The 13395-nt window shown below is 38.0% G+C and overlaps 1 protein-coding gene across 6 annotated transcripts in view; it reads right to left on the reverse strand.

Moving 5' to 3' along the window:
* Window positions 1-13395, reverse strand: part of Ppp2r3a (protein phosphatase 2, regulatory subunit B'', alpha) — a 146844-nt gene that overhangs the window by 32117 nt on the left and 101332 nt on the right. For all 6 annotated transcript variants that reach the window (NM_001161362.3, NM_172144.3, XM_017313347.2 and 3 more), the window contains 3 exons: window positions 11477-11633; window positions 8370-8418; window positions 7206-7295 (listed from right to left, as the gene is read on the reverse strand). In NM_001161362.3, the coding sequence (NP_001154834.1) occupies window positions 7206-7295; window positions 8370-8418; window positions 11477-11633 (296 nt within the window). The remainder of the gene's footprint in view (window positions 1-7205; window positions 7296-8369; window positions 8419-11476; window positions 11634-13395) is intronic.

The following is a 13395-nucleotide window of genomic DNA, read 5'->3' on the forward strand; positions in this document are numbered from 1 at the left end:
CGTCTGTCTGTCTGTCTGTCTGTCTGTCTCTCTCTCTTTCTCTCTCTCTCTCTCTCTCTCTCTCTCTCTCTCTATATATATATATATATATATATATATATACAAAGTAAAAATTTCAAGTACATATTTTCAAAAACTAAATGTTTGCTTGTGTGTGTCTGTATCAGGATATCTACATGTAAGTACAGGAGTCCACTAAAGTTAGAAACATTGGATCCTCTGGAGCTGGAGGTACAGGTAATTGTGAACTGCCTGCCATGGGTCCTGAGATTTGAACCGGGTCTTCTGTGAGAACAGCATGTGTAACCTTAGCTTCTGAGCCATCTCTAGCTGCAGTACTGGGCTACGTTTTGTTGGTGGTTGTATATTATCATTTTTAATTGATTCAATCTTGTTGTTTACCATAGATGTTTATATTTTGGTTTTTAAATAGATAGTTTGCATATATATATACATATACATACACACATATACACATACACACACTTATATTTACATACTTCTTTTAGATTTTCCTACTTAATGGAGTAGAAAAAAACTTACATCTTTAAAAAGTAAGCCTTTATAATTTTCTGAACCAATAGTATCTGTTATAACGTGTCCCTTTTCATCTCTAATTTTGTTCTGGTTTTCTCTCTTTCTGTTAGTTAGGGTTTCTTCAATCGATATTGTTTTTCTTTCCAAAGAACCAATTCTTTGTTTCATCCATTTTCTCTATGTTTTCATGTCTTTGTCATTATTTCCTGCCCTAATCTTGATGTTCTATCTACTGCTTTTGGGTTTGGTTTGTTGTTGCTTTTTGAAGGTCTTAAGATTTTTTTCTTTTTAATTTTAGGCACTTGGGACCATAAATGAATGTTCTAGGACTAGTTTTTGCATCCCATGGGTTTGGTATGTTGTACTCTCATTTTCATCCATTTCTAGGAATGTTTTGGTTTCCTTCTTCATTTTTTCAATGATTCTCTTATCATCCAATAGGGTACTGTTTAATATTAGAAATTTTTGGTAGTTTCTCTTGCTTGAAAATAAAGATTTTCAGCTTTATTTAATTCTGGCTAAATAGAATATTAGAAATTATTTCAATTTTCCAGTATCTATTGAGAATGCCTTATATAGTAATATATATTCTGTAATTCTGGGATGGAATGTTTTATAGATATTTGTTAGGAACATTTAGTTTATGATATCATTTGACTTTATCTAGTAGTATTTGTTCTATTTCTGTATATTACCTTAAAATGTTTTTATTTTTATTTTATGTGTATGAGTGTTTTGCCTGCATGCATACATGTGCACCATTGTGTGTTTGGTGCCTTTGGAGGCTAGAAGGACGTCAGGTCCCCTGTAATTGTCATTAAGGATGGTTGTGACCCACCACATGGGTGCTGGGAACCAAACCTAGATCCACTGCAAGAGAATATTTTAAGTGCTGAGCGATCTCTTCTAAAACTCATATTTAGTAATATATAAAACTGGGTACACCTGTGTTCAGTGCATATAATGTTTAGATTGTAGTTTCTTCTTGATAAATTGTTCCCTTAACCAGTATCTACTAATCTTTATTTCTTCTGACTAGCTAGTGTTTGAGGTCTATTCTGTCAAACATTAGAATAGGTATATCTGCTTGTTTCCCAGTTTCCTTTGCTTGGAATACTTTTTTTCAACTGTTAATCCTAAGACAGTCTTTATTTTTGATAGTGAGGTGTGTTTCTTGGAGGCAATAAATAGATGGCTCTAGTGTTGGACCCAGTTTGTTATTCTGTGTGTTCTGATTGAGAAATTGAAGCTATTAATATTCATAGTTAGCATGGAAAAGTGTGTACTAATCTCATTTGATTTGTTTTGTAGGTTTTGTAGCCTTTTCCTAATCTTCATTTGTATTATCTACTTTGTAGTTTTGTTTTTTTTTTAATTCCTGTAGCTTCTTTGATGTGTTTATTATTCTCTTAAGTCTGAAGAATTCCTCCTAGTGTCCTCTGTAGGGCTGGCTTAGTTCTTCCTTTAGCCTACTTTTATCATTGAAGGTCATTTGCCATCAATCATGACAGATAGTTTTGCTGAGAACAGTAGTCTGGGTTGGCAGTTGTGGTCTTTCAGAATTTGAAATACATCATTCAGAACTTCCTTGTTTATTGGGAAATCATTTGATATTCTTTTTTTTTTATTAGGTATTTTCCTCGTTTACATTTTCAATGCTATCCCAAAGGTCCCCCATACCCACCCCCCCAATCCCCTACCCACCCTCATTTGATATTCTGATGTGTCAGAAGCCATTTAGGATAGGCTAAGGCTAGCAGGTGGCCTTTCTGGAGGTGGCCTACTGTTTTTGCATGGTCTATGATGAGTGAACTCGATGGCAGAATTCCAAAGAGACTTCATCTCAGGATTGCTTCTTGTAGTGACTGCCTTCCCTGTCATTATTAAGTTAATATAATAATCCCCGAGCATTAGCCCACCCTACTGATCAGATTTCTTACAGATCAACATAAAGATGAACTTTCATGAATTAATGGTGTTTAGGTGAATTACTGATTCTATAGAATTCCCGATTTGATTCAATAATTTTAGGAAGAAAGTTTTAATAGATGGTCTTAGTTATTTTGCTAGAAAGATGTAATAAAGTTAGAATCAAGAATAGAATATGTCTCCTCTATATAATAGTAAGTAAAGGCTACCTAATAAAAACAATGAGCTTTCATAATTACATTAAAAAGAGAAATAGACTTGGAATAAATTTGCGTTCAAGGAAAAAAAATTAGGTCTAAGGATACAGTCACAGATGTGTACTATGATAAGGCAAGGCCATGTAAAAACTGTTGCTTTGAATTTATATTGAACATATTAAAATGAAACACGGCTTTGAAATTAATATCAACATCCTTCTGTAACTCCCTTTTTATGTAACATTTTATCTCTGAGGTAATATTCTCAAGAACTGCTCATCTAAGAAGGTGTAAAAAGGTCAGAGAAATGAAATAAAATTGTTGGTTGAATGGTTTGGCTTGGGGAGCTCTGGCCCATCCATCCATCCATCCATCCAAATGTGTATGTCTGGTTTGTCTGTACATATATGTGTAGGAATATGTGTATGCATGTAAGCATGCATGAATACTTGTGGAGTGTATAAGACTTAACCACTTTGGTGGTTAGGCCCAACAAAAATGTGAATGTGTTAATGTGTAAATGAGACTGTGAATGAAAATGTAAATGTATGTATGAATGTGTATGTGTCTGTGCATATCTGCCTGTATAAAGCATCTTAATTCTTTTTTTTCCTACCTCTCTGGTCCACAAGAGTTAACCAGCCTAGCCAGAGAGAGAAGGGAGTGACAGCAGTAAATTCTTTACTTGATTCCCCACTGCCAGGCAACAGTGTTAATCACCCAAGACAGTGGTTTTCAACCATACATAGAATAAGCAAGGTCGTTTTTAGGATTTTTTAGAAGCTATCAGCAAACATTCTGTATTGTTAGAGAGCAGAAGGCCAGAGACCATCCGTCTTTAAAGCTACCTCTAACGTCCAATTCTATGTCCCGCTTCAAACTATTCCAGACTGGGCTGGCTACTGGCACTGATGGGCCTGCCTTTCTATATGACGTGATGTTTCTCCATTCTGATACAGGTTCTTTCTGTAGGAGATGCCCTTAAGGCTGGACTGCATGGCTATGCTTGGCCATGTCCTTTGTTGTGTGGCAGTGGGGAGCAAATCTGGTTATGGGAGTTCAGTCATGCACTGACAAGTGAGTTAGGGAGTGTTAGAAGCTGTTAATCTGTGATGCCTTATCCTGTTTTCCTCACTTAGATACAGCTTTTTCTTTTTTTTTCTTTCTTTTCTTTCTTTTCTTTTTTTTTTTTTTTTTTTCTAGACAGGGTTTCTCTGTATAGCCCTGGCTGACCTGGAACTCACTCTGTAGACCAGGCTGGCCTTGAACTCAGAAATCCACCTGCCTTTGCCTCCCAAGTACTGGGATTAAAGGCGTGCGCCACCACTGCTCAGCTTTCATTTTTTGATACAGGGTCTCTCTATATAGTCCAGGCTGTCCTGGAGCTTGCTATATATATATAGACCAGGCTGACCTGATTTTGCCTCCCAAGTGCTGAAATTAAAAGTGTGTGCTTCCCCGTTCCCCTTAAACTTGACTTCCAAGCCACCATCTTATTCAGACCCTCACCCTGTGCCTTTTAAAAAATTAACTATATAGTTTTATAGTGTCCAGTTTGTCCTTGAACTTGGTATCTGGCCAAGGGTGACCTTAAACTTGTGATACTCCTACCTAACCTCCTGAATGCATGATACATAATATATAAGAATGTATTAGGCCTGTTTTGTATAGTGTTAGGGATAGACCCTAGAGCTTTGTATGTGCTAAGCAAGTATTCTATATGAGGATGTCTTTGTGTCTGAACTATACTCCTCCTTTCAAATGTCCCGTGTGTACCTGAGCTGCTTCTGAATGAAGTGCTGTACAGATGTCTGTTAGATCGAGAAGGCTATAGTTCTGGCTAGTGCTTATGGTACCATCTACATTTCCTTGTTAAGTGTTGTGGTTGGTAGATCATTATTGATGGTAGGATATTTAAGTCTTCAAAAGTAATTGTAAATTCATGTTTATTTCTGAAATTCTTTATTTTTCTTTCATATGCATTTTGGGAGCTATCTATCTATCTACCTTTTTGTCCTATTTTGAGACAGGGTTCCTCTGTGTAGATCTGACTGTCCTGTAGACCAGGCTGGCTTCAAGCTTGTAGAGATCCAACTGTCTCTCCCTCCCATGTGCTAGGATTAAAGCATGACTGGTTTACCTAATGCCATTAAAAATAAAAACAAAACAAACAAAACAAAAACTCTCAACCCCCTTTAACCTAGAAATTTAAAATGTATATCTCTTAAAAAAATGGTAGATATCCAAAATGTTCAACTATAACTATTTAGGAGAACATTTAGTAGAAAATATGGAGTATCACAATTAAGGTTTAATCTAATGTTGGGCACAGAAGTGTATGTGACACATCTTGTTGGGGAGTAAGATAGGAGGATGCACAGGTCATCCTGGGTAAGAAAAAGATCTCTCTCTCTAAAAAAGAAGAGATTAGTTTTATGATATATATATATTTTCAACAGTTTTCTTCCTGCGTGTGAGAATTAGACGAGGGAGATGGTTCAGTTTATAAAGTGCAAGCCTAACTCTCAATAACCCATGAGAAAGGCCAGGCATGGTGGCCTGTGCTGTTACCCTAGTGCTGGGGAGATGGAGACAGCGTCTCTGGAGCTCTCAGGTCAGCCAGGCCGTCTTAACTGACAGCCCCTATCTGAAACACAGGTCGCTGGCCCCTGAGCCCTACCATTAGAGGCTGACCTCTGGCCTCATGTTCACACAGTTGTACCAACACATATCTTTGTACCCACATGTATACATCAGAAATATTTACTTTCTTTATTCATGTTCTCTAAGTTAGATTACAAATCACTGTATTTAGAATGGCAGTTTTTTAAAAAATGCAGCTATCCTAAAATAGCTTATTTTCTATTTCAATTATTTATGAACATAACACTAAGCATTTCAATAACTTAATTTTTTTGTTTTGTTTTGCTTTTGTTTTTTTTTTTTTGAGACAGGGTTTCTCTGGCTGTCCTGGAACTTACTCTGTAGACTAGGCTGGTCTCAAACTCAGCAATCCACCTGCCTCTGCCTCCCAAGTGCTGCAATTAAAGGTGTGTGCCCTCACTGCCTGGCTTAAACTTTTAATTAACTTTGTGTCTGGATGATTTTTTTTAAAGATTTATTTATTATATGTAAGTATACTGTACCTATCTTCAGACACACCAGAAGAGGGCGTCAGATCTCATATGGGTGGTTGTGAGCTACTACCATGTGGTTGCTGGGATTGGAACTCTGGACCTCTGGAAGAGCAGTCAGTATTCTTACCTACTGAGCCATCTCTCCAGCCTGTGTTGGGATATTTTGCCTGCATGTATGTCTATGTGTGCCTGGTTCCTCAGAGAAGCGGCTCTCACATTTCCTAACGCCGTGACTGTTAACACAGTTCATGTTGTGCTGACCCCCAGCCATAACATTATTTTGTTGCTACTTCATAACTATAATTTTGCTACTGTTATGAATTATAATGTAAATATCTCATATGCAGGATATCTGACATGCGACCCCCAAAGGAGCTGTGACCCAAAGGTTGAGGACCACTGCTCCAGAGGCTGGAAGTTATAGCGAGTTGTGAACTTCCTTGTAGTTGCCGGGAATCAAATATTAATCATCTGGAAGAACAGCCAGTGCTCTTAACTGCTGAGCCATCTCTCCAGCCTTTTCAATAATTTTTTTTACCCAAATCTACATCAAGAATGCCTCACTGGTATAGGACATTATTTTACAGGCAAGAGGGCCTTTTGAGAGGGACCTAGGTCTCTGGCCTAGTCAGGAGACAGCAGTGGAAAGAAATATGTAAGTTCACATTACACAATAAGGCATAATTGAGAGTGCCGAGGAATAGGGTTGATAATTTCAACTGGGAGCATGAGGTTATGATCTTACATAGTATGTTTACATGTATGTGTGTAGGTGGAAGTGCACATTTATATAAGCATGTAGAGGGCAGAGGTTGCTGTTAGGTTTCTTTCCCAAGTGCTCTCCACTGTATTTATTGGGGGAAGTCTCTTGTTAAACGCGTCTCACTGACTCAGCTAGTCTAGTTAGCCGGACTCTGGCCCTAAGGATGCCCTGTCTGAGTCTCCTGGACATTAGAATTGCAGGTAGGGTCCTCAGACCTTGGCTTTTATGTAGTGCTGGACTCTGAACTCTGGTCCTCAAGCTGCATGGAATGAATGGCTTTATCCACCGAGCCATCTTTCTAGTCCCACAATTTGCTTTTCCTTCCTTCTTCAATTTACTACAGAACTGGTGCAGATTATAAAAGAACTAAAGTCTGCAGAATCTATCCCACACTCACTATAAACACCAGCTCTGTCTCTCACTCCTGGGAGGAGCAGGCCTCACTTTACCTTTATGTGTGCAACAGCCTTTCACTTCCCACCCCATGACCATGCATTCTGTGCCTCTCCTTTCCTAGCCTGAGCTCCTCCAGGACAGACAGTCTGACACATCCTCTGTGGCTAGCCTGGGTCAGTTTACAAGTATACACTTGTTCTTTCCCAGCTTTGTGCATATGTGTACATCTCGACAACAAAACTTTACCTGGTAGGGTTCCGTTTGTCTTCCTCAGAAATCAAAAACCAAACAAAATCTGCATAGCTCATTCTTCCCTCTTTTTGTACAGTTTTTCCTCTGAAGAAAACACATGGTTATAAAATTTTCTAAGCAATTAAGAAATAAAGTAACACTCTTTAGAAATTTACAAATTCAAAAAAAAAAAAAAAAAGGAAAATGATAGATTCCTCATAAGGCTGGATAGTTCAGAAAGGGCAACCCCTTTGTAGGCCTATCTCACTTTTAAACTTTTAAAGGCCTACAAGGTGAAATTAGAAGACATTTGCCTAAATTAAGGAAAAAAAAATCCATGTTGCTTTAACCTTAAAGCCTAAACACAGGCAGTGCTCTACCACCGAGGTACATCCTTATCCTTCTTTTACTTTTATTATTTAACTAAGTAATTTTTGTGAGGCAGGGCTCACTATGTAGCTTTTGGTAGCTGGAACTCAATATACAGATCAGGCTGACCTTGAACTCACAGACCCACCTGCCTCTGTCTCCTAAGTGCTAGGAGTAAAGGCCTGTGCTACCACGCCCAGCTTTGAAACAAGGTCTTATTAAGTTATCTAGACAGGCTTTGAATTGACTCTGAAGCCCAAGAAAGCTTCAGTGTGTGAACCTTGTGCCTCAGCCTTGTAAGCGTCTGGGGATACAGGCGTCTGGGGATACAGGCGTCTGGGGATACAGGCCCATGTACTAGGTCTGGCCCTGGTTTCCCATTTGATAATTAATGGCAACAGATATTGTTACTTATATTTAGACTCCAGACTAATTTTGTTTTATTCTTTTTTTTGAGATAGGTTTTCTCTGGGTAGGTCTGGCTGTCCTGGAACCCTCTCTGTAGAACAGTTTGGCCTGAACTCACAGAGATCTGTCTGCCTCTACTTCCTGAATGCTGGGATTAAAGGCATGTGCCACCACCACTCAGCCATGTTGGATTAATATTATGGAATTAATGTCTTTTATTAAGGCACAACTGTATGGTTTTGAGATACAATAATAACTTAGTAGCCCTGCCAAATCATGCAGAAAGCTTTGCTAAAATGCAATAGTATAGTTCATTTTGAAACTCAAGTTGTTTTATTTTATTTTTCTATTAAAGTGTTTTGCTAGCCCACTAAATACAATTCATAATTTAAATTTTCATACCTTGTTACTGCTCCAGAAAATATTCTTTCAATAATTCTATTTGATGAAGCTAAATATAAATAAGAAGTACAGTTAGTGAGAAATATTCCTAAAAAATTTGTTTTCATTTGCTAAAGCTAAAGTTAACCATAATAATCTTACACAGCAAGAGTATCAGTAGTTACTTCTCTTCTTTCCTTCTTTCTTTCCCCTTCCTTTGCTTTCTTTCCTCCTTTGAGACAAGTTTTTAGGTATCCCAGGATGAACTCTATCTTGCTCTATAACTGAGAATGGCCTTGACCTTCTGAGCCTCCTGCTCCTAGTACTGGGATTAAAGGTATGCACCACTGGACACAGTTTATGTGGTACTGGGAATCAAACCTAGGCCTGTATGTGCTAAGCCAAGCACATCCTCAACCCCTAAGCTCTTTAAAGTTACTGTATTAAAATGTATTCGTTGAAAACACCATACCTTTATGTATTGTATTATGACCTGAACATCTACCATTAAGACTCTATAACTCCAAGTGTCCTTTATCCTGTCTCTCTCCCAACCGTAGTGTCCTTTTCATCCCCCTGCCTCTCGCCTCCAGTTAGTACTACTCATATGCACACGTGTGTGGGACTTCCCTGGGGCCTGGGAAAGCTACCACTGGCAAAGTGAGTACCTACAGGAAAGTGAGTCTTCTTCCCTCAGCAATGACCACCAGAATCTCCTCTGGCAAGGGTGGGACCTTGGGGGCCCTACCCCCATTTGTGCAGAAATTTTGTCTGCCCAGATTCTAAATTTTTATTACACATAATTTATATTTTTTATAAGAATGAAGTAAGTTTAAACTATCAACCACTAATTAAAAAAAAAAATCAGGCCAATGATTGTCCCTGACATCTGTTTAGTTATTTACAGAGTTCAGTTCTAAGTTAATTCTGAGCATTCTGACAACTAAGACAAAAACACACAGAATTTGTATTGATTTTGTTGTCCAATAAAACAAGACAAATTTTCTTCTAAAACAAGACAATTTTTATCCTAGTATTAAATTCAAGGGAAACTGATTGCTTCATTTTACATTGTTACAGGAAGTGCACAAAGTGAAATAGGAAATGCTTCCAAGCAGCTTTAGAAAAGATACCAAGACATACCATAAACATACTTTTCTTATATTCCCATTCTATAAGAGTCTAAGATACACATTTAAAAGAAACTCCATCAATGAATACTTCTTTGCTGTTATCAGTTCTACTGGGCAACTGAACATGCTACGCAGCCAACCTATTACTGAGCTACATCCCCAGGAACAATTATATCTTTAAATAGTATGTTGGGTTTTGATGACAGACCCTAGAAAATATATAGCAGTATACTTTTTAAAATTCAAAATAGCCAAAAGGAGAGGGGAGCGGGAGGGGGAGGAAGGAAAGACATGAGGGGAGGGGAAGGGATCTCTAGAGCTATTTATTATTTAACAAGTCCCCCAGGCAATGGAATACACACTAAAATTCAGAACTACCAAGGAGTTCAGTAGAGGGCTGCAGCTCCCAGCATCTGTTCTGCTTAGAGTTAGGGGTAGTCAACATAAGGATAAGTCAATTTGGGTAGGAAAATTAGAACCACAGGTGTAGTCTCTGTATTTTGTTGATTTTTGATTTATTGAATAAATATTTTATATTAGAGAGAAATAGTATGTAGAAAACAGCAAAAATATTAAATTCTAATGCTAACATCTTTTAAGCCAACTTAATTTTATTTTCTGTGTATGAGTGTCTGCTGCCCATGGAGGCCAAAAGAGGACATCAGGTCCCTTGGCACTGGAGTTATAGACATTTGCGAACTGCTATCTAGGTGGTGGGAAAGGAGCCTGGTCTTCTACAAGAGCAGTAAGTCCTCTTGACTGCTGAGCCAGCACTCATGCACCCTTAATGTCTTTTTAAAAAGGTTGTTTTAGCTTTGGAAGGTTTAAATTAAAGACTGGTCTGAAGCTGAATTAGGTAAGTGGACAAAAATGTAGATTTTGAGTGTCCCCTTCATCATGTCATTAACACTGACCCAATTAGTAGATACAATATTTAGAAACTTGATGGCAATAACAATAGGAGAGGGGGCTTTCCAGCCATAGGTTGTGCAAGATCTCTACAAGCTGGCTCTCAAACATGGTTAACAGGGAAATGCATCCCTAACAAAGCTGATCAGAGACCCTAATGAATGTGGTGATATGTGCTATTGATGACAGAAAGATTATGACTGTTTGAAGGACGAAGGCAACAGCATTACCATGTTTATCCAATATGTCCATCTGAGTATTTGGTCATGATTTCTGTTTGGCACCCAAGAATTTAAGAGAGAACTCTGTTGGTTTCCCTACCCTCCCTTCACAGATAGGGTCTATGTTGCCCAGGCTGGGTTCCAAATACTGCTTTACAGAAGTCCTCCTGCCTTAGCTTCTTCAGGATCTGAGACTATAGGCCTGGGCTGCTCAGGTTGGCTCAAAATCAAACCACATCAAACCAGATTAGACCAGACCAGACCAGACCAGACCAGACCAGACCAGACCAGACCAGACCAGACCAAACCAAACCAAACCAAACCAAACCAAACCAAACCAAATCTCAGTTTCTTAAATGTGCAAAGCTCTATGAAACTTGATGATCAGATAAAACTAGCTAAGGGTAGGGAGTTCATTTTTTAGCATTAACATTAATTTTTACTTAACAGTAAGAATACTGGTAAATAAGAAAGTTTTCAAATAGACTTGCATCTAACTATCAGCATATAATTATGACACGTACAACTACAAAGACTTCCCAGTTTAAAAACTGTGGTTATTTACTTACCTCCAAACACCTTCTCTGGTCTCTACGTTTAAAAAATTATCTTTGGCTAGGCATGGTGGCACATACCTTTAATCCCAACACTGGAGAGAGGCACAAGCAGGCAGTTCTCTATGAGTATGAGGCCAGCCTGGTTTACAGAGTAAACAAACAAACAAAATCTTTGTACATTCTCATTTAAACATTATTGGCCTTATAATGAGACTTGAAGAATTTAAGAAAGGGCATTTCTCATCACAAGGGTAGACAATTTATACAACTTTAGAAATAGCTTTACTTTAGCATCTAGAATCACTTACCCTGGTCATTGTATCGAGACAGATCAGCTTGACTGATGTACAAGTCATGATCACCATCTAGTTCCCAGAATTTACAATAAATGACATAGAAATGTTCATAAGAGAAGTAATCTGTGATTTGGTTTATATCTTCCTCTTCCTCCAAAAGGGCCAGAGTCTGAAATGGTATGAATAAAATATTTATTTATTTATTTATTTATTTATTTATTTATTTATTTAGGTTTTTCGAGACAGGGTTTCTCTGTATAGCCCTGGCTGTCCTGGAACTTACTTTGTAGACCAGGCTGGCCTCGAACTCAGAAATCCGCCTGCCTCTACCTCCCAAGTGCTGGGATTAAAGGTGTGTGCCACCATGCCCGGCCCAAGAATTAATTTTTAAATGATGTTCAATTAGTTTTGGTTATTATAGTCTCAAAAATTTCTGTTCATTAACTTAAAATTTTGATTTTGGTACCAAGCCAGGAACTCTGTGTGTGTGTGTGTGTGTTTGTGTTTGTGTGGTCTGAGACAGGGTTTCTCTGGCTCTCCTGGAATTTGTTTTGTAGACTAGGCTCACCTCAAACTTGGAGATCCACCTGCCTATGCATCCTGAGTGCTAGGATTAAAGGCGTGCATCACCACTGCCTGGCCAAAAGAGTAACTTTTTAATAACCAGTCCTCTACTATTCATGTTCATAAACTAAGATTCCTTAATTTTTCAAAATTATATGAGCAATATTAAGAAGAATGTGGATATATATATAATGTTTGGCTTTGTAATGGAATCAAGTTTATCATAAGCATTACTTATGTATACAATTGAGGTTGCATATGGTGGCTTGAAACAGAAGGCAGTGGGTGGAGCTAAGGACTCTGAGCTAGTCTCTGTCTCAGTTTGTACCACTAGGAGATTCCAGGAATAATGGCTTTTGTATACATAACTCTGTAGTTACCAAAATTATCAATTAAGTGGGTAGAAAAATGAAAACATTTTTATAAATGAAAGAAACTTTAAGAAAAATTAATAGAAAAATGTCAGGAATAAATATAAATGGACTAAATCTCCTTATTAAAATATTTTTGATCAAATATAAAAAAATCCCTCAAAACATATATATATATACACATATACACACACACACACACACACACACACACATATATATATATATATATAAAAGAGATATGTCTAATGGGGCTGGTGAGATGGCTTAACAGTAAAGGTGCTTGCTACTAAGCATAATGAATTGAGTTTGATACCAGGGGCCATACTGAAGGAAAGAACAGATTCCTGACTTCTGACCTTTACCTGATCACTCATACCACACACAAATGTAATAAAAGTTTAAAAAGAAAATGTCCAAAATAAGAGGCCCATAAAAGACAAGTGTAAATAAAAAGAAAACTAGCTAACAATACTAACTGGAAATAAAGTGGGATACAAGGCAGAAAACACAAAGGACAGAGTATGAACTCGTAATAGGAATGCATCGCTCTGATTGTGGCGGTCTCAACAGTGCCATGGGAAGTGGCACCATTAGGAGGTGTTGCCTTCTTGGAATAGGTGTAGCCTTGTTGGAGGAAGTGTGTCACTGTGTAGATGGGCTTTGAGGGCTCTGAGTGTTCAAACTCCACCCAGGGCAGAAAAGACCCTCTTCCTGGCTGCCTGCAGAAGAGTCTTCCCCTCCTTTTGCTTCCACTGAATCAAGATGTAGAACTTTCAGCTCCTTCTCTAGCACCATGTCTGCCTCAACTGCTGCCTTGATTCCCACCATGATGATAATGGACTGAACCTCTGAAACTGTAAGCCATCCCTAATTAATACTGTCCTTTGTAAGAGTTGCCTTGGTCACAGTGTCTCTTCACAGCAATGCAACCCAAACTAAGACACTGATACATTATTTTTAAAATGTTTACAATAGGAAGTGATTTTGTAAATT

This window comes from Mus musculus, chromosome 9 (genome assembly GCF_000001635.26).
Source record: "Mus musculus strain C57BL/6J chromosome 9, GRCm38.p6 C57BL/6J".
Classification (NCBI taxonomy): domain Eukaryota; kingdom Metazoa; phylum Chordata; class Mammalia; order Rodentia; family Muridae; genus Mus; species Mus musculus.